Below are 21,436 nucleotides of genomic sequence, written 5' to 3'. Positions count from 1 at the left end.
AATCTTAGTTGCAGGGGGCAGAGCCCACCATCCCTTGTGGGACTGGAGGAATCGAACTGGCAACCTTGTGGTTGAGAGCCCACTGGCCCACGTGGGAATCGAACTGTCAGCCTTCAGAGTTAGGAGCACGGAGCTCTACCCACCTGAGCCACCAAAAATATATTCTTAATATATATATTTTTAAAATAGATATTGTCTCATAAGGAAAAATGATAATCAAAAGATAAACTCTTCTTGATTCCCTTCAAGATTAAGGAATCACTATGATATTTAAGTTTTATTCCCTTATAAAATATATTAACAATAATCAGTTCTAGGCTAAATGCTTTAGAAACAAATGCCTAAAGACATGTCTTACCACTGGGCATTCCCACAGTAAAGCATCCTCTATTTTTTCTGATTTGGAACATTTTGGCATTTCATAAAGTCTTCTCGGCTGTGATGCAACACTGAGAAAAAAGACAAATAAATGATTATTCCTGATAACTGAGATAGTGTTTGCTCAGGTGTGAGTGACTTTTTTTCTAGTCAAAGATTTAAAATACCAAAATATAGTTTGCTACTTGGCTTTCCTCTACTTAACTAAATGTTAACATTTTTTTTCTGACCACAGAATTCATAATACACATTCACAGAAAACAAATCTGAAAAGTATAATGAAATTAAAATAGATTATAAAACCACCAAAAATAACCATTATTAACATTTTGGATCATTTCCCTCTAGTTTTTCTTTATATCCATATACCTACCTACAGATTATTTTCCAAATCAGGAACATTACTGAATTCTTTCTTTACCCTTGAACATTTACTATGAATAAAATTCCATGGTATTCCTATGTGTTACTCCAATATTTTAAAATGAAAGTTATTTAGATAAAAAGAATCTTATTATTTTAGAATGAAAATTAATGGATAAAAATGGAAATACCCTCTAAGGTTTTTTTACTCCCAAAATGCCTTTCAGAAAGGTTGAACATGTTTATACTTCCGTCAATATTGAACACTATATTTTTGATGTGGAAAACAGTCTCTTACCTTTAATTTATACTTCTTTAATTACTACTGAGATGTGATAATAGATGTTTTCATTTTTTTAACTGATGAACTTTAAAATTAAACTACTATTTAGAAACAATTTTCAGGGGAATGATTTAATTGCCTTTGATGTTCTCCCACTGATTCAAAGGGTTAAATCAAACAGAATTTACCAGGAATGAAAACAATCTCACATGTGACTCTAACTTATGGGAAAACCACCCTTAAATCGCATATTAAAGAACTCCAACACTACTTACCATTAAATTATCAATCAATGCCACTTTAAATTTTTTTTTAATTAAAGCAAATACCTCTAAATTGGGAAAGTTACGAAATGGGCATTAAATGATAGCAAAGAATTATTGCTAATTTTGCTATGAATGATGACATGTTCCTATAAGAAAATGTCCAGATTTCCACTTCCAGCATGACAGCATGAGGAGCTCTATGAGCATGCCACCCAGGAAAAGTGATGGAAATTATAAAAGGACAACTATTTTAAAGTCTCTGGAAATGGTCTTTGGGGCATACAGCAAGTGAAGAAACATTTATTCAAGAAAATCTACTAGACCTCAGAAAGAATAGTGAGTCTGTGGTATTTGAACTAGGACGTTCTCCCTCCCCACCATTCTCAGCTCAGCAGGATAAAAACTCCACTCCAGATGGGTACAGCCAAGAGCACAGGGCTCCATGTACCCCAGCTCTGAGAGCTACCTTCCTGAGGGGCAGCATGATAACATTTATCATCTAGACCCCAGCTACTTCTTGCTGGTACTGAGTGCTAGGTGAGAGCAGTCAATAGGTGGGGATCCCTTCTTCCACCTAGCCCCTACCCATGGGATAGAGGGTCTACCTCATGTGTGCATGCCTAAGAACACTGGAACTCTTACCTCATCTCATAAAGCTGTGATTCCATACTTAAAGAGGCAAGAAGACGAGGTTAATGCCTGCTCCATACCCAAGTGCTCAGCTTTTAGAGTAGGGTAGTCACTCAGAGAAAAGAGTATCATTGACAACCACCACCCACCACCACAGCTCCAGAGCGTTGGCTCAAAGATTCTGCCCGGGGAAGAAGCATATAGCCCCTAGTCTCTTCCCAGAGGACCTGACTTCATTTACAACAGAGTATGGAGAAGTTCTAAAGCCTATGGGTACTCTCAAAACCAGTTGAGATGGTTGTGATGAAAGGCAAATGGTAAAGAGACTGGTAGATTCACTGGTCATACAGGGGCTAAACTGTCGGTTGGCTAATTTGCTTGCGAGAACCAGAAAGAGATTGCTGGAAAGGGCCTTCCTGGGGCCAGAATAAATTTTGACTATCTAAAAACCTATCCTCTCTAACTTCTGGTTTCTGGTCCAACATGTAAAGAGCTTGGAAGTCATCATTCTGATCCTCACAACAAGAAAAAAGCTAAACAAACTGAAAATCATCAACTCTTATTAGCTCCATCAAAGGCTTGAGGATGCAGGGCAGCAGCCCCCAACACTGGAGTGAGAGGTTGGATACCAAGCATCACAGCTTACCAGGAGCAAACCCCGGCACAAGCCACTGGAGTCAGCACTGGGGAGACAAAAACAAGGACACTAGAGGAAATTTTAGCCTCTGACACAGCTACAAACACAGACTAAGTCCTAGGCAGATAAACATAAAACCTCACTCTAAAGACCTATTTGCCATCATTTCTTTTTTTTTCTTTTTTTTTTTTTTTGCCATCATTTCTTTTACCTGACACCACATACAACTTTCAACAAAAAATTACAAGGCATGCTAAAATGCAAAATACAAAGTTTGAAGAGAATCAGAATCAGATTCAGATATGGTAGAGATTTGGGAGTTATTAGATTGGAAATTTAAAATAACTATGATTAATTTGCTAAAAACTTTAATGGAAAAAGTGGACAAGGAAGAACAGATGGGTAATTAAGCAGAGATAAAAAGGCTTAAGAAAAAAATCAAAAGGAAATGCTAGAAATCAAAAGCACTCTAACACAAATGAAGAATGTCTTTGATGGGTTCATCAGTAGACTAGACACACCCAGGTAAAGAATCAGTAAGCTTGAAGATATGTCAATAGAAACTTCCCAAACTAGAAAGAAAAATGAAAAAGGAACTTCCTACCTAGAACAAATAAAGAATGAAAAAAGAAAAACAGAATATCCAAGAACTGTGAGACAACTTGAAAAAAATATAATGTGCACGACAGAAATAGCACAAGGAGAAGAAAGAGAGAACAAAACAGAAAAAATACTTGAAATAATAATGGCTAAGAATTGTCCTAAATTAATGTTAGATATCAAACCACATATTCAGGAACTTTAAAGAACACCACGAATAATAAATACAGAAAAATCTACACTTGGGCATATCACACTCTAATTGTAGAAAATAAAAAACAAAGAGAACACCTTGAAAGAAGCCAGAGGACAAACAGCACCTTATTTACAGTGGAACGAGATGAGAATTACACTGGACTTCTGCTCAGAAACCATGGAAGCAAGCAGAGTGGAGTGAGATATTTAAAATGATAAAAGAAAAGCCCCACCAACCTAGAATTCTGTATCCCAAGAAATTATCCTTCAAAACTCAAGGAGAAATAAGACTTTCTCAGGCAAAAATTGAGGAAACGTGCTGCCAATAGATCTGCCTTAAAAGAAATTTTCAAAGAAGTTCTTCAGAGAGAAGAAAAATAATATAGGTCATAAACTCAAATCCACATAAAGGAAGTGTGTTAGAGAAGGAATAAATGAAGGTAAAACAAAATCTTTTAGTTTTCTTATTCTTAATTGATTTAACAGATAAAAACTTGTCAATTATAATAGCAACAAGGTTTTTCAGTGATTATAGTTTATGGATAAGTAAAATGAATAACAACAATATTGTAAAAGGCAGTAGGAATTAGAAATTCTTTATTATAAGGTAGCTGCACTACCAATGAAGAGGTACAGTTTTACTTAGCTTAGTTGTAATGTATATACTCCAAGAGAACCACTAAAAATTTTTAAAAAGAAGTATCATTGATATGTTAAGTGGAGAGAAAATGGATCACATAAAATGCTCAATTAAAGCCAGAGAACACAAAGAAAGAATAAAAGACAAAAAAGAACCAAAGAATAAAGGCAATGAACAGAAAATAGTTACAAATATGGGTAAGTACTAAATGAACTATATCAATAATCACGAATGCGAATGATCTAATATACCTATTAAAAGACACAGACTGTCAGAGTGGATGGATGAACAAAACAAGACCCAAATATACATTACCTACAAGAAACCCACCTTAAATATAAAGATACAGAGAGGGTCAAAGAAAAATGATGGAGAAACATATACATGCAAACACTAATCAAAAAAAAAGCTGGAGTAGGTACACATTAATTTCAGAAAAAGCAGACTTCAACAAGGAAAATTATCAGGGATAAAAAGTGGCATTACATAATAGTACAGCAGTTAATTCTCAAGAAGACATAAAATTTTTTAATGTGTATGCATCTAAGAAGAGCATCAAAACACGAGACAAAAACTGATAGAACACAAGGAGAAATAGATGAAGCCACTATTACTTGGACATTTCAATACAACCTCTATCAGTAACTGACAGATCCAGCAAGCAGAAAGTGAGGATATACTTGAACTGAGCAGTACCATCAATCAACTGTATCTAATTGACATCTATAGAATACTTTATTCAACAATAGCAGAATGCACATTTTTCTCAAGCTCACATGAAACATTCACCAGGACAGACCACAATCTGGGCCATAAAACTTATCTTAACAAATTTAAAGACTAGAAATGATACAAAGTACGCTTTCAGACCAACATCGAATTAAATTAAAAATCAGTAACAGAAAGATAGCTGATAAATCCCCAAATATTTGAAGATTAAACAACACACTTCTAATTAACACAGGAGTCAATGAAATCTCAAGAGGAATTTAAAAATGTTTTAAATGAAATGAAAATGAATATAGAACAGGTCAGTAATTGTAGGATGCAGCAAAAACAATGCGTAGAGGGAAATGTTAAGCATTAAACATATATATTAGAAGAGGAAAGGAGCTTCTGGGTGGGTGACCATGTGGAGGTTTAGGGAGAGTGGCATGTTCAGAAAGCATGATGCTCCATGCTCCTTCCCACATACTTTGCCCCATGCATCTCTTCCATCTGGCCCTTCCTTTTATAATAAACTGGTAATCTACTAAGAAGCCAGTCACAAAGGACCACATATTACATGATTCAATTTCTATGAAAGGGATGAACAGGTGAATCTATAGAGACAGAAAGTAGACTAGTAGCTGAGGGGGATGGAGGAATTGGGGTGATAGCTAAAGGGTATAAGGTTTCTTTCTGAGGTGATGAAAATGTTTTAAAATTAACTGTAGTGATGGTTGCCTATATGAACCACCAATGGTTCATCAAATTCAGTATGAATTTCAATGAACTAAAATCATTCAATAGTATGATTTAAATGGGTGACATGTATGATAAGAGAATCAGACCTTAATAAAGCTACTTAAAAAAAGAAAATGCCCATTTTTTTAGAGAAGCAAACTTAAGTATGGTATGATGTTTAGAATATGCTTTAAAATACTTAGCAAAGAGGTAAAGGAAAAGGGAGTGGATGGGATACATAAAGCAAATGTGGCAAAATTGTGAAAATTTTCTCTTAAACAAAAAAGGCAAGTACTTCCAAAACAGAACATAGACAGATATCCTTGTTTTAAAGCAACATCTACTTACTAGGTACCCGGCTCACTTGACTCTGGTATCTTCTAAGCAGAATAAAATACTACACAGTGCTCTCAGAACAATCTATTTTTCCTGCACTACAAAGTAATTTTGCTTTAAATGGGATTTACACACATGAAATTGGCAACTTTAGATTTAACAGGGTCTGAAAATTACATGCATTTTACGACCAACTCTTACTCTGGACCCCTTTTTCCATTCTTCTACTTCACTAAGCTCTACTATAGGCATGTGGCTCTATAAAAATAAGAGGTAAGATCAACAGTGGGGTGATTTACCGCAAAAAAAATCCCCGCCCCCCCCCAAAGATACCTGCTGATACAGCACCGATAATTATCAAAATATATTCTTCCTCTCTCATAGGCTATCGGTGACTTGGAATGAGTTGTCCAAACATTCTTAAACTTAGTACTTTCCTGAAAGACACAAAGAATTTCAGTTTAGGGAATTACTCAGAAGCCCCGACTGTGCACCAAGTTTATGTTGCATAGGTAAAATTTAGAGTTTCCAAATAAATTTCACAGACGGTATTCAAAAACATCACAGTCAATTCTTCCTCACTCTGCTTCGCTCTCATTTTGGTTTAATCGGGGTGACCAACTTTTAGATCGTGTGCAGGAAGACGTAAGAAGCTTACAAAACTGAAAGCACCCGGGGGGGGGGTGTCATATTAATATCTACTAATCCCCCCGGTTCAAGGTACGGAGTCCTCTCCCCATCATTTATGACCTTCTTCAAAGGGGGCTCCACCGCGTCACGAGCGCACCCCCGCAGAAGACCTGCCCCCCAGGCGCCTCGCAGCCCTTCCTCCCGCTCCCGGCCGCTGGGCCGTCACCTGGCACACCAGCACCCGCAGGATGCCCAGGTTCGTCCTCTGCACCACGCCTGCGTCGCGCGAGAAGAAGCCCAGCGCCCGGCGACTCAGCCGGTGGCACACGTTGGGCTTTCGGGTTGGACCCATCGAGGCAAGGGCCGGGCCGCGGGGTTGGCAGCCGGGCCTAGGAGGGGCGCGCCCCTAACTCTTGCGCGGGGCAGCGGTCGCTACTTCGGACCCTTGAGGCCCCAATGCTCTACGGGGACCAGGAAAAACTTAACACGGAGAAACCAGACGGGGCACACGGCAGTGGGGGGGAGGAAAGACAGAGCCAGCGCCGCCTGAACACCGAGAAGACGGAAAGAAAAGACACCCCCTTTCCGGCCTGCCCTCCAAACACGCTCAGCCTCTGGACCCGGCTGTGGACAGTGCGCCCGCCCCGTAACGCGCTGCGGGCCCAGCCGTTCCCTCACTGGGAAATGTAGTTCCCAGTGTCAGAACTACAGTTCCCATCAGGCAGGTACAGCGCACTGGCGGCCCCGCCCCGCTCTGCCCCGCCCCTCGGCCGGCGGAGGCTGCGCTGTAGGCTTGGCCCGCCTTTCCGGTGTGCACGCGGCGCCGAGGAGAACTGTGGGGGCGCTGTTACGTGTGCGTGCGCCGCACTCGGGGAGCTGTCCCTTGCTGCCCGTGGGTCCCCACGCCTCTCAGCCCCGCACTTTCTGGCACACCCTGGCCGGGCGCCCAGAGAGGCGCTGTGTCGAGTGCGACCTCCCCCTAAAGCAGGGCCCTGTGCTAAAGGTACGCACCCACGGCGTTTCCTTCAGTCGCACGTTGGACGAGTCGGATGAGGTTAAATATTTTGGTTGTATGAACCCTATGCTTTTGTATTACCGTGTTTCCCTGAAAATGAGACTTAGCCGGTCGATCAGCTCTAATGTATCTTTTGGAGCAAAATTTAATATAAGACCCCGTCTTATAGTAAAATAAGCTCACAAATTAATGTAAGACCCGGTCTTATAGTAAATTAAGACCGGATCTTGTATTCATTTTTGCTCCAAAAGACGCCTGAGAGCTGATGGTCCGGCCAGGTCTTATTTTCCGGGAGGCACAGGAGGAGCTACTGGTGGAAGATGCTGGCATTGCCACCCCACTCGGGTTGAAGGACCGTTTCCCGGAGGCCCGCGCTTCTGTGACTTGCGAGGACGCAAACTGAGTTGCGGTTAATTCCTGCGTTTTCCTTCCTCGCCTTTTCCCCCCTTCTTTTTGGGGAAATATGAAAGGTTTACATTCTTGTCGGACTGCCTATGATATCCCACGTGGATTCCTCTAACTAAAACTAACGTAAAATAACCAGGCCTGCCTGGCGTGTCAGAGTTCCCACGGCGCTACCTTCTCGGTAATCGTGCACCAGACGTGTCCCATTGCTTTGCTTGTAAGTCCTTGGAGGGCGCAGTGTTTGTGGCTCCCGGTGGGCTTGGCATGCTACCTCGTGCTCAGTGTGCAAGGGAGAGACGGCATCTGACTGACGGAGCAAAAAGTGCTGTACTGGGTGAGCGCATTCGGTCACAACTGAAGTGCTTGTAAAAATCTGCCATATATCTTTGTAACCCTGCTGCGTTTCCTTCAGGGCCTGGGCTTTTGCTGATTTTTCATAACTTATTTGCAGCCTACTGTGGAGTGCTTTGTTTATTTTTAGAGAGCGCTGCAATAGTGGATGTGGTAATTCATGAATGCAGCTGTCACTGAGAAAACTGGGACTCAGAAAAGATAACTGGATTTTCTTTGGCTGAAATGAAATTCAGATCATTGCTGACCCGAATTCATTATCTTTTCTTCTTCCCCTTTACCCCAACCTGCTTGTCTTCCTGTGGTCTTTACCTCACCACCAAGTCATCCAAGGGGACACGTGCCTTCTTTTGCCTTACCCACAACCAACCGTGTCCTTTTGATTCTAACACTTATCCCCTGAGTAATTTAGGGCCTTACCATTTTATCTCATTATTATATTAATAGCCTCCTTTCGGCCTTAAATGCTTTCAATTCCAACCCTCCACACTGCTGCCAGTGATTTTTCTAAAGCACAGATCTGTCATTTTCTTATTAAAATCTTTTAAGTGGCTCCCAATCCCCCAGAGCAGAATTTCTCAAACCCATGTAGATAGCCAGGATTCTCTGTTGTTAATTTAAAATATTTTTGGTATGTTAAATATATGCGAATATAAAACTATATATGAACTCCTTATGTTGTATCGTTTTTATAACTGTAAGTTATAGTTATGTTAAATGCAGCAAAAGTATAAAACAAATCAAACAAGTATTTATTTATTGTTACCAATGAGACTTTTTGCTGGACCTAACACACTCTAAAAGTGAAATGTTCGCTGTGGTCTGTGGCATAACTTCCTTACAGAAAGGCCTGTCCATACGGTTTTTGTGTTGAGTGATTACTGAATCCCTCACCTCTCTACTTCATTTAAACCACTGCAAAACCTTCCTACATCCAATGTGTCATGATTTCATTTGACCTTCACTTGACAACATCATTTACAGAAAGTAGTCCCATTGCTATTTCATTAACCTGTGCCAATGACAAATGCTACCGCTTATTTGCCAGCGCCCTCCTAAACACAAACGTGTGAACTGAAATCTTGTGACAGTAATCAATTAAAAGGTGTTCATCCAGATCATCCACAGTATCTTTTTGTCAAATTTTTTTGGTTTAGATTTTTATCAAATTGAAAGTAAAAAGTTTGTCTGAGAGAACTCTCTTAGCCTTGAGGCTACATGTAGGAATCCTAGGCATCTGTACAGGGAACTTACAGGACAAAATCTGAATCCCTTAGTGTAGTATACAGGGTAGCATCATGCCCACATTTTCAGCCTTATCTCTTTTATCCGTCCATCCTTTACAGTTGCTCTTGTGGTTCTAACATATTGGGCACGTGCTCAAACCAGTGTACCTTTACATTCCAAATTTTCTGTGTATGGAGCTCCCTTCCTCTCCTCTTATCTGTTTCTCTCAAAACTCATCCCAGATATCACAGCTCCACTCAAACACTTCCCTAACCCTTCCACTTTTCTAATGCCAACCTGCACAAGTTGGTGGTTGCACTGTATTAGAATTGTCGTTTGTCTTCCCAACATATTGTTTTTAGGATAGTCCATTTATTAAACATACATATGCATTAACCACAGGTCAGGCAGTGTACTAAGGATGCAGATATATGTTGAATGAACTGGCTGCTCTAAAGACAATATATAGACTCTATTATCAGCAATTTAGTCCTTTTAACATAGATGCAGATTTAGTCTCCCTTTAATCTTTAAATCAGTAGGAAACTGTAATATTAATAAGAAATAACCTTAAAAACTTAAATCCCCAACAGTTCTACCTGTAACATAGATATTTTCCATTTGTTGAAGGTCAGATGGCATGAACAGACATCCCTAGTTTAGGATTTGGAAATTACTTCTCTTAATTTGGCCACAGAACAAATATTGGTTCCTTTTTTTCTTTTTTTCACTTTGTTTCTATGTCATGTTTATAGAATACTTAACTATCTCTGCCACGACGTTTCAAAGACAAGGAAAAGGAGATACGAATTTGGAAGTTAATAAAATGCTTTTTGTTTATATACTCTGTTTAAAGAAGCTTGGCATAACCAAATAAATACGTACAACACTCAGGTTTTAACTTGAATACATTCAGAGACAAAGAGATTTGAACCAAAGCCAGGAGAGGTCATTCATTCAACGTGTAATTGTTTCACGTACAATGTGCTGGGAACTATTTTGTCATGGGGTATAACAGTGAACAGGATAGACAAGCTGCCTATGGGTTGGGGGAGATAGACAATAAACAAACAGATTTAAAAAAAGATTTCAAGTAGTGATAAGTGCTTTGAAGAAGATAAAACAGAGTGATGTGCTTGACAGGGAGTTGGGAGCCCTGCTTTAGCAGAGTGGTTAGAGAAGGCCTCTCGGAATAGTGGACTTTGAGCTCAGCCCTGAAAGATGAGAGTCAGTCTGCAAAGAACTACCCTTAGACCAGGCAGAGAGATGCCTGCCTGAATGCCAGGTCCCTAAGGCAATAACAACCTGGGCTTATGCTGAACCTGTTAGAAGGCCAATGTGGTTCTTCAGTGTGCATGAGGGAGATGAACTTGGAGAGGTAGGCTGCAACCGAGTCATGTCAGGTGTAAGGAATTTTGGATTTTATTCTGTTGTAATGGGAAGCCATAGGAGGCTTTGAAAGGAGACTGACATGATCTAATTTGTGTTATAAGATCTCTATGGCTATCGTGTGGAGAAGGTAGTGTAGGGGGGCAAGATGGAAGCAAGGAGACAGGTGCCTATTCCGTTGGTCCAGGTAAAAGGTGATAATGTTTAGACTAGAGTGGTAGCAGGAGAGATGGAAAGACGTGAACAGACTCAGGATATATTTTGAAGGTAGAGTTGACAGGGATAATGTAGTGGATAATAATGATGAAGAAAAAAGATTCTAGGGGAAACACGATAAAGCCGAACCACAAATAAACATCCCCAAATTCCCCAGAACAAATGACAAACAGGGAACTATTCATCACGCGATGTAGTATTTTAGACATTCATGCTAAGGAATGTTAGGATCTGTTCCATGACTGGTGCGTATGAAGAGGGGAATAAAATCAGTCCCCGGAAGTAGGCATGGGTCAGATCATGTGGGAAAGGCAGTGACACAGCATTCCTCTTCAGGGACAATTGGGAATAGCATCAGGAACAAGAGGAATCTAGATCAGTTAGCAGGTCATTGTAGTACAGATTCGAGTCACTTTGGGAAATGTGTTTTGAAATTATTAAGGCTTTTGACCACAGGTTTGAGTCTTGTGTTTCCTTTTCTCTGTATATTTTAATGTTATTTGTCTGAACATGTAATACATTCATGCATATACAAAGTCTGGAAAGATTTAGGATTAAAGGATTGATAATAAAGGTTGCAAACTATTCCTCTTATTTAAAAAGTATTTTATTTATTCAAAGAATATGTATAGATAACAGCATAATATATTAATTTAAATAATAATTATAAAATGAATACCCATATTTCTATCATCAGCTTAAAAAAAAAAACGCAGAACATTTCCTAAAACTTTGATGTCTCTTATGTGCTCCTCCTGGTTCCCAGATCCCTCTTTCCTCTTTATGTAGATAAAACATTGTTAACTTTTAAATGTTTTTGAGCATCATATAAATTAGTGTTGTGTATATGTACTCTTCCAGAAATTGTCTACTTTTTCAACATCATACTTTACAAAGCGTAATATTCATTTATTTTTACTACTATATAATATTTCGTTGTATAAATTTACCACAGTTTATTTATCCATTTGCTATTGGCTGGGCTTTTGTTTCTTTCAGGATTTTCAGTCCTAGAAAAGTGATGCTATAACATCCTTCAAACTGTCTCCTGCTACACATGTTAAAGAGTATATTTGTTTGCTATTGCTGTGTGACAAATTACCACAAACTTAGCAGCTTAAACCAATACGATTTATTATCCTTAACTATTTTTTTTTCATGAATAACCACTTGTCCCAGAACCATTTATTGAAGGGTCCCTCATTTATCCAGAGATCTGCAGTATTAAATATTGTTGTGTATCAAGTTTACATTCATAGTCAGGTCTGTTTCTAGGCTCTGTTTTCTATTCTATCGTATTTTTTTATCCCTGGGCTAATTAATACCTGACCACTGTATTAGTAATGCTTGAAAGCTGGTAGGGCAAGTCCTCTACCTCTATTATTTTTCTTCCGGTTATCTTATTTCTTTTTTGCAGTTTGCACTTTCATGTGTCTTTTGGAATCAGCTTAAGTTCCACAAAAAGCCTTATTGGAATTATTGAAATTTATCACATTAAATCTGTATGTCAATTTGAAGAGAACAGACATATTTACCGTATCAAATTATCCTACCTATGAAGACAGTGTCTCTCCATTTATTTATGTCTTTAATGTCTTTCAGTGAAGTTTTATAATATTTTTCTTAAAGGATTTGCACATTTTGCAACTTCCTAAGTACATTGTTATATTTTTGGCCAGTCTTGTAAATGGTGTATTTTTAAGATTTTCTAACTATATTTTTTGCTAGTATATAAAAATGCAATTGTCTTTTTATATATTTATCTTCTATTTAGCAACCTTGCCAAACTTTAATTTTAATAGTAATAATTGTCATTTGTAGGGCATGGGGGATTTTTCTATGTAGATAATCAGTTTCTCAGGAAACTGACAGTTTTGTTACTTTCTTCTCAACTCTCTTACCTTTCATTTCTTTTTCTGTTCTTACTGTGCTAGCCAGGACCTCTAGTGCAGTGTTGAATAGAACCAGTGATAGTGGACATCCTTATTATATTCATGTTTGTGAATGAAATTCTTCTAATTTTTCACCAGTGAGAATGACAGTGTAGGTTTTTGGCAGCTACTTTTTATCAGGTTAATGAAATTCTCTTCCATCCCATATTTATGAAAAGTCTTGTTTGATTTTTAATTGTGAATGGGTGTTGAATTTTTTTTGAGCTTTTATATTTGAGTTTGTTTTCATTTAACTTTTAAAACACTACTGTAGTTGAATATTAAAACAAAAAACAATCGCAGGTAGTGAGCATATTATGATCATAGTGTTACCGAAGAGTGGGCCCTTCTCGGCATGGTGTCCAGCTTCTTGGCATCTCGAGCAGAGAATTAAATGAGATACCGAGGTAAAGTAGTGAAAAAGCAGTTTATTAGAAGAAAAAGTACACTTCAAAGAAATAGAAACGGGCCCAAGCAGATGGTAGTGGCTCAAGGTGGCATTATTAGGAGAAAAAATACATTCCAAAGTGTTTGGAGCGGGACCCGAGCAAAGGCAAGGCTCAAGAAGTGCTGACTGGCGAGGACTTGGAGTTTTTATCCCTTTATTTTATCCCTAGAATGGCCTGTTCCTTTCCGGGAGTGGGACCACTTGATTGACATGTGTGATTGAAAGAGGCTATTACCTCATCTTTTTAAACTGCGTGGGTTCCTTCCCAGAATCCAGTCTGATATAATGACATTAATGAACTGCTGGGCACATGTATGATATTATAATGAGGCCCAGGTGAAGTGAAGGTCGTTGTGGCCTTTATTGCGCAGGTGTGAGTAGCCCGTTTAATCTAGTTGGGTATTTTGTGTCCATTTGTTTCCCCATATGGGTAGACAATTATAATGAAAGGGGAAGTGTTGGCAGGAGAGGGGTGGTCTTTTGGGCAGTTGCATTCCCATTCCATGCGTTGTGCAGGAATGTAGAGACCCGATGCCTATCTCTAACTGCCTGCCTTGTATTCTCCTTGAGAGACATGATCCCCATAAAATCTGTATGGGAAGTTAAGGGGCTGGAGGTCTGTTTTTCTGTATCTGCTTCCTGCTGGGCAGGGACATAGAGCTGCCGCTACCTATTGGGGGATACACAGAACTCTCGCCCTATCTGATCTCAGATGAGAGGAAGGCGTCTTGAGATCCACTTGGAACACCGAGAACTGCTTGCAAGACTGTGTTGGCTTCTTTGGTTGGGACTGGTAATCTTGCTGGGGTGTCATCTGTATCCCCAAGGTCCTTAAATGAGGAAAAATAGATTTTGGTTAAACAGAGTTAAAAGTGTTGGCCCAAGAAGCAGGACCCAAGGCCATCGACACAAGGTGGCTGTGTGATAGAAATTCTGTTTAGCTTCGTGGAGCCGTGGTCTTCTCTGGTTAATCCAGTTATTCAGATGGTGGTGTTCACCCAGGAGCTGGTCCTGGAATGGCCTGGAACAGGGGGCGGGGGACTTCCTATGATTCAGGCTAGGAACGAACAATCTTCTATTTAAGATTAAAAAGCTGATTTGAAAGGTGATTGTGATCAGGAACTAGGGAGCTAAGAAACTGGGGGCAAGGAAACTTAGGAAAGGGAAACTTAAAATCCCTATAGCAAAGAAAACTTAAGTTTTTTGGGGAGGGGGCTGCTACTTACTTGGCCCGTATCAATAGTCCTTCACTCAGTCATTACTGCATATAAAATGCCACCAGTGAGTGTTACTCACTGGCCCCATTAAGAGGTCTGACTGAGCACCACCCCAAGGATGACGTCATCACCCTCATGTGCTTCTCTATTGTAATGGTGCTGTCTTTTTTGACTTGGATCAAAGTCTGCCAGTTCTACCAGGTCCATTTCATCCATCTCTTCTACTTTTTTCCTTTCGGGTAGGAGTTTTTCAAGCAAAGAGAGTTTATCAGGAGAGAGAAAGCCATTCTCAGGAAAGTTGACCTTATATCCGATGATTAGACGACCCTTTGCATATGGCCTACGATAAATTGGCATGCCTTCATTTAGCACACACGTGATCTCCCCATGCTTGACAAGCTAACCTGGATGAGAGGTGATGACAATGGTTTGGTTGTCGAGTAGATATTGGCTTTTGGAAGCCACACAATGCTTCAGCCAGCTTTATGTCCACCCACATGAAAAGGTCTTCACTTCATCGAGTAAAAACAGCAGGTCTTTCTGATCTAAAACAATGATCATATCTCCGGGCTCCAGTCCTGGTTCTTGGTTTCCTTCACCATGGAATGTTATCTTCTGGCCATCTTTCATGCCTTTGTCAATACAAACTTCTGGGATCTTCCTCTCTCAAACTATCTTCCTTCCTTTGCAGCTTTTACATCCATCTTTAAGACTGATCCTTTCCCCATGGCCCGGGCAGGCACTCCATGCACACAGACTGAATTTGCTGAACCATTTCAGGTCCTATCTGATGAATTCTTATTTGCATCTCATCACCTCAGCAATTGGGACAGCACTCGACTGCTCCTTTCTTACCACCTCGGCCTTCACATTTGTTAGAATCACATTCTTTTGCAGAGCTAGTTTTCTTGTTGCACTTGATATAAATCTTCTAAGGTTACTGAGAACTGATGCACAACATTTTTACCTCTCCTTTCTCTCTGCATCCTTCTTCCTCCTCGAAGAAACATATCAAAAATATCCATGGGGGAGCCAAAACAAACACCTGCTCCACCTTCTTTAATTGACCAATTGACCGGTCTCCTCCTTTGTCATACAGTTCCCTTTTCTTTGCATTAGAGAGCACTTAATAAGCTTGAGAAATCTGTTTAAACTTTTCTCCTTCATTAGGATTCTTATCAGGGTGGTACTTCAAGGTCAGTTTCCTGTAAGCCTTTTTCAGTTCTTCCTGGGTGGCATTGAGTTTGACCTCCAAAACATCATAGTAAATGGTTTCTTTCACCATTTTTGACAGCCCTTGAGAAGGCTGAGGCCAGCAGTGTAGGGAAGGGAGGAGGAGCACGTTGCTGTGCGCACCTCTGGCAGCCGCCGCTCCTTAGCTTCTCACGCAGCATTCTGGAAAGTTCCCCAGAATGGGTCATTAATCAGCTACTTTCTCTGTATCTGCTGAGGTGATCATGTAATTGTTTTCTTTTAATCTGATAATATGGTGAACTACATAAATATATTTCCAAATAAACTTGAGTTTATTTAGATAAGTTTTTATGATGTGTTTGTTTTTTTATACATTGTGGGATTTGGACAGCTGCTGGCTTCCATTCTCACTCAGCTTTCTGGACCTTTACTAGTTTTTGGTTTCTGAGGATTTCTCTTTCTCCTGGCTCAGTGATGTATTTAACAAGATACATTTTAAAATGTATTTAACCTGCCTTTTGGGAATATTTTATAGCAGAAAGGTTCTTGGGGTGTGAGGTTCACCAAATTATCAGAACTAGAATTCCACTTTTTTATATTTTTAGTGTAAAGTCTTCCCTTAATGTACCACCGTTCCTGTCTTCTTGTCTCTGCACAGCCATTTCCCTCCCTGCTGAAAATGAGGTAGTGTTTTGTAGCAGAAAGAGCATCATACAAGGAGTCAAAAGGCACAAGTTACAGTGCCAGCACGCACAAGTTACAGTGCCAGCACCACCACTTAGTGAGATCTTGACCAAGCCACTTATTCTGAATTTCATTCAATCATCTGCTAAGTCGAAACACTCAGGATTGAAGTGAGAATCACATGAGTTTATAAATGTGAACATGTTGTTGTAAGGGGAAAGGATGAGAAGCAGCAATGTCAAGTACACTTCTGGTGGGAAAATGGAACAGAAACAGGGAGTTTGGGGAGGAGAGAGCGTTGATTGGTAACACAGAGGGGTTTTTGTTGTTTGTTTTTTAGGGTGGTGAAACTATTTTGTATGCTTCTGCAATGATAGGTACATGACATTCCACATTTGTTAAATCCCACGGAGCTTTACAGCACAAAGAGTAAATCTTAATGTACGCACAGTTTAAAAAATGATTAAGAGAAAGTTGGGATTCCAGGATGGAGTACAGACTGTGACAAAAGAATGTAACTATATTACAAATATATGCAATAATGTCACTTTGGGGCCAGGGAAAAGGTGCTGACATAAGTATCTTAGAAAACAAGACTGTAAGACTAAAGAAGGTAAGAACTGCATATATTTGCACTGTATTCTAGTTGATAGTTTCCCACAGAGGTGCAGCTTAATAGTTCTGAAACCACTCTGCATGTGTACTGGAGTTGAACAATTAAAACTGCTTGGTGGATGATGAGAATCACGTTTCTTACCGTGGGAATGGGAAGTTCTAGACAAGAGGGGAAGGCTGGAAAGAATGATCTGTGTGGTGATGGATTAGCGTCGGAGACATTAGCATGAAGTCTAGTGTAGCTTACACTAGACTTCAATATACAGGTCAATATACAGATCAGTATACAGGTGGATACACAGAGAAACCTTCATAAAGATATGTGTATATACATGATATAGTGTACACACATCCACATGTATTTTCTTGCTTTGTCAGTTAAGAAGACCTAGAAGCAACCTGGTAGCAAGGAGTACACCCAGTACCTAGATCATGCTCCCATTCATAAAAGGAACAAATGCTCGTGGAGAAATGGCTGATTCAAAGACTGGGTCAAGGCAGGTGCAGCATGAGCCTGCAATATCTTGTAGTGGCAGAAAGTAAGGAAGATCTCAAAAACAAAAACACCATGATGGGAGTGTGTCAAAAGGACGTAGGAACCAACTGAAAGAGCTCTTAGTGGCCAAAGCAGGAACAGTTTGAGCAACAACATAAATAAAATAGTATTGGGTTATAATCCAAAGTTTTAGATAATTATCTATGTGCCCATACTGATTGACTAAGTAAATGGGGGAGAAGAGACTAATCTCCCAGGCAAAAGAATTCAAACAATTTATGCAGATACTCTTACCTTAAAGAGGGAGATAATAATTCCCCACTCCTTAAGTGTGGGCTATGCATTGTGACTTCCTTCGGAAGAATACAGCGTGGAAAGGGGGGAACCGACTTTACGGCGGAGAAGTTTGTCAGTCACCACCTCAGCCGAGCGATGTAGGTTAACATCAACGGTAGTAATATCATGGACCCTTGGTGCGATGTGGTAAGAAGGGCAATTTACCTCTGTGGTTTTCCTTCCTAAAACCCATAAGCGCAGTGTAATCATGAGAAAACCTGATCAATATTTATTGAGGGACGTTCTGCAAGATACCTGATCAGTACTTCTCAAAACTGTCAAGGTCACCAAAAACAAAGAAAGTCTGAGAAACTGTTAGAGCCAAAGGAGCCGCAGGAGACCTGATGACTAAATGTAATGTGATGTCTTGGATGGAATCCTGGAAGAGAAAAAGAACATTAGGTAAACGTGAAGGAAATCTGAATAAAGTATGGACTTATGTTTGTAATAATGTATTAATATTGGTTTCTTAACTATAACAAATGTACTATACAAATGTAAGATTTTAATAATAGGGGAAACTATGTCAGATATTAGGAACGCTCTGTATTATCTACAACTTTTCTATAAATTTAAAGCTTTTCTAAAATTAAAAGTTTACTTTAAAAATTCAACTGGAATAAGGTAGACACCACTACATAGAGGCAGCATAGCTTTAGTGATTAAGATGAACTCAGTTACCAGCCTGCTTGGGTTCAGATCTGAGCCTCACTATTTACTAACTGTGTGAACCTGGTTACCCTAAGTAACTAGAATTACTTAACCTCGCTGTGCCTCTGTGTACTTATCTGTTAGATGGGTTCTTAGGAGGACTAAATGAGTTACTATATGTAAAGCGCTTAGAATAATGCCTGCCACGTAGGCAGCACTGTATAATTCTTTGATTCTCTATATTATTACTACTTTACTCTTTAGTTTTGGGGATCTCTGTGATCGTAGCTGAATTTCACTGTATCTCCCTTCTTCAGCATAGTGATTTTTTTAGCTTGGCACTCCAACAAAACAGTAATCCTAATGCTTTGTTCATAAGGGGGAAGTCATTACAATTATAAAGATTCAGGAGAAAGCAGGACCAGAATCTGCGGAATCCCAGCCCGTTTTGTGCTGCACATATAGTACTGACTGAGTGAATGCAGAGACCACAAAGCCTGACGGGGTCCACTTTTTCTGGGCATAGACATGCCGCCCATAGGAATTCTGAAGTTTATTTGGTTGTCAGGAGATTCCTTACTAAAATGTCCACTTCCCTTGTTAAATTGATGTTCTTTTAGGACAAAGCACTGCCTACAATGCAAACCCTTCAGATTTAGGATTCAGCATCTAAAATTTTGGTGGTATTTGAAGCAACATGAAGTATATTACAGAAACATGTTTTAGGCCTTTTAACTCCCCTACCTAAGATACATACATACTGACTCTTTAGAAAACTCCTTGTGGATCAACAGCTCAGGTAGAGTAGTGTATTGAGTAGAACATAGAATTTGGAGTTGGGAGTGTAGGCTCTTATGTGTGTGTAATCAAGGTGACTCAGAGTCTCTTCTCCCACCTCCGTAAAATGGTGATAACAAAAGTGCTTGTCCTGCCTTCCTCCCTTGCTTATGAGATTGTTGTTAGCATTAGGTGTGAAAGTAAATGTGAGAGCTTTTTGTAAGTTGTAAAAACTATACAAATATTGTTATAGTGCTTCTCAGTGTTTCAGCCAGAATAAAACTCTAATGGGGTTTTATAGTCATATTAAGTGTTGCACTTATTGGTACACCTTTACTTATTTATTATGTATTAGGTTGGTGCAAAAGTAATTGCGGCTTAAAAAGTTAAAAATAATTGCAAAAACCGCACTTACTTTTGCACCAACATAATAAGGTGAAATCATTTGAATTTAAAATGCTTTTTGTGGCGTAGTTTCTTTGGTGTAACAAAGGAAGGCATTATTTGTATCTGGAATTGTCTCTTTCAGGGGCAGTTTGAGGAAATGATTTCCAAACTCATCACTGAAATTAGCTATAGAGAGAACACAGAAGTGTATCCCTGTGATTTGGGAAGCTGTCGCTCTGGGATGCAGACCCTCTTGTCCTGGCATGGAGCTGACCAGCAGAGGGTGCACGAGCTTTCCCAGGAGCTCGGCTGGGCAGGCTTGACTGCTACCATCTGTTTGCTGCCTGATGATTAACAAGTACTATAAATGAAAAGGTTCTGGCACACCAGAAACAGTTACTAAATGGAAAGAGAGAGCAGCCATAATGTCAGACTGCAATGTGGCAAGTACCTGCCATGGATGGTGAATAGGAAGTTTCTGGAAACTAGAATTTGACATTCTAGTGTGGATTATTTATCTGTCTTCCACCTCCTCCTGCTAACTCTTTGCCTTCAACAATAATTTCGTTTTCTTTTAGGGTTCTTTGCCCACAAATTGGGGTCTTTTAAAAGTAGCCTTTCTCTGGACTTCTTTAGACGTAGGGCGTTTGGGTCCTGCATCCAGCCATCCGCAGCACACTGTCTAGTCCCATTCACTGGACTATGGTAGGTTCCATGGCATCTTTTCCTCCCTGTGAAGGGTTGGCCACCAGAAAAGTTTTCAAAAGTCACCCCTGCCTATACCATCTCTTTTCCTCTTCCTTCCCAAGCATGGCTCCTTTACCCATGTATATTTAGTGATTTTAAAAATATTTAGTGATAGTGATTTTAAAAATATTTTTATATTTTGTGATTATAAAGGTGGTTTGAGTTTCCTTTAAAAAAAGAACATTGCAAGATATATTAAGAAAATATAAGGTTCTCCTTCAGCTTGTCAATGAAAGATAACTACTGTAAATTCTTCTAGACTCTTTCTTTGTGTATGTATACTTGTTAGTATATATGTTAATTTTTAAAACTAAGATCATGCTAATGGTACTTTTGTACCTGACTTTTGTACCTGACCACCTAATAAATAATGGACTTCTATACATATCAGTAAATATAGGGTTTAGCAACATTTTAAGTGGTTACATAATTTTTTTATATGGATATACAATAATTTAGTCAATCCTCTAAAGATGAATATTTAGATTATTTGGAGTTTTTCAAAATAATATACAAACAATGCCATGACGAATCTTTAAAATTCTTCTGATTATATTCTTAGGATATATTTTTACAAATGGAGTTTTCCATCAAACTTTTTTTTCCAGATTTGCCGTATGTATTACCACAGTTCCCTCAGGAAAGATGTCAGTGCAGTGTCCCCTGAGAGTGTGTGAGAATGCTTGTTGCTACACACCAGTGATCACATTTCACCTTCGCCAAAAAGATAGTAAGCCGTTGCACTTTTTTTTAGGTGGACTTTCTATTCTCTGTGTTACCCCAGAAAATTAATCTAAGGCAGTGGTTCTCAAGCTCTTTGGTTTCAGGACCCCTGGACACTCTGAAAAATTATAGAGCCCTCCAAGAGCTTTTGTTCATGTGGATCATAGTTACCCACATTTATCATTAAAAATTAAAATGGAAGAAAAGATTTTAATATTATTGT

General features: G+C 39.3%; 2 protein-coding genes and 1 pseudogene across 8 annotated transcripts in view; 1 reads left to right on the top strand and 2 right to left on the bottom strand.

Annotated features, from left to right (window-relative positions):
* DCAF17 (DDB1 and CUL4 associated factor 17) overlaps positions 1-7,060 on the bottom strand; it is a 33,408-nt gene extending 26,348 nt beyond the window's left edge. For 2 of the 4 annotated variants that reach the window (XR_013993528.1, XM_081051551.1), the window contains exons 1-3: positions 6,631-7,050; positions 6,108-6,211; positions 359-449 (exon numbers count right to left, since the gene is read on the bottom strand). Coding sequence is in view for 3 of the 4 variants with exons in the window: in XM_081051551.1 (XP_080907677.1) it covers positions 359-449; positions 6,108-6,211; positions 6,631-6,756 (321 nt within the window). In the remaining variant the exon portion in view is untranslated. Of the gene's footprint in view, positions 1-358; positions 450-6,107; positions 6,212-6,630 lie in introns of all 4 variants that reach the window. The other 2 variants (XM_081051549.1, XM_081051550.1) reach the window with 1 other exon arrangement.
* A 155-nt stretch (positions 7,061-7,215) lies between these two features.
* METTL8 (methyltransferase 8, tRNA N3-cytidine) overlaps positions 7,216-21,436 on the top strand; it is a 69,036-nt gene continuing 54,815 nt past the window's right edge. For 2 of the 3 annotated variants that reach the window (XM_081052635.1, XM_081052636.1), the window contains exon 1: positions 7,216-7,407. The gene's annotated coding sequence lies outside the window, so the exon portion shown is untranslated. The remainder of the gene's footprint in view (positions 7,408-21,436) is intronic. The other variant, XM_081052637.1, reaches the window with a different exon arrangement.
* LOC308498538 (dnaJ homolog subfamily A member 1-like) lies at positions 7,946-15,888 on the bottom strand (annotated as a pseudogene). The gene is made up of 2 exons: positions 14,683-15,888; positions 7,946-8,395 (listed from the first exon to the last, which is right to left on the bottom strand). The product of its transcript is annotated as a dnaJ homolog subfamily A member 1-like (transcript).

Source organism: Rhinolophus hipposideros, assembly GCF_964194185.1.
Source record: "Rhinolophus hipposideros genome assembly, chromosome: 6".
Taxonomy (NCBI): domain Eukaryota; kingdom Metazoa; phylum Chordata; class Mammalia; order Chiroptera; family Rhinolophidae; genus Rhinolophus; species Rhinolophus hipposideros.
The sequence above is the reverse complement of the archived record's forward strand: the minus strand, read 5'-3'. Positions and strand labels throughout refer to the sequence as shown.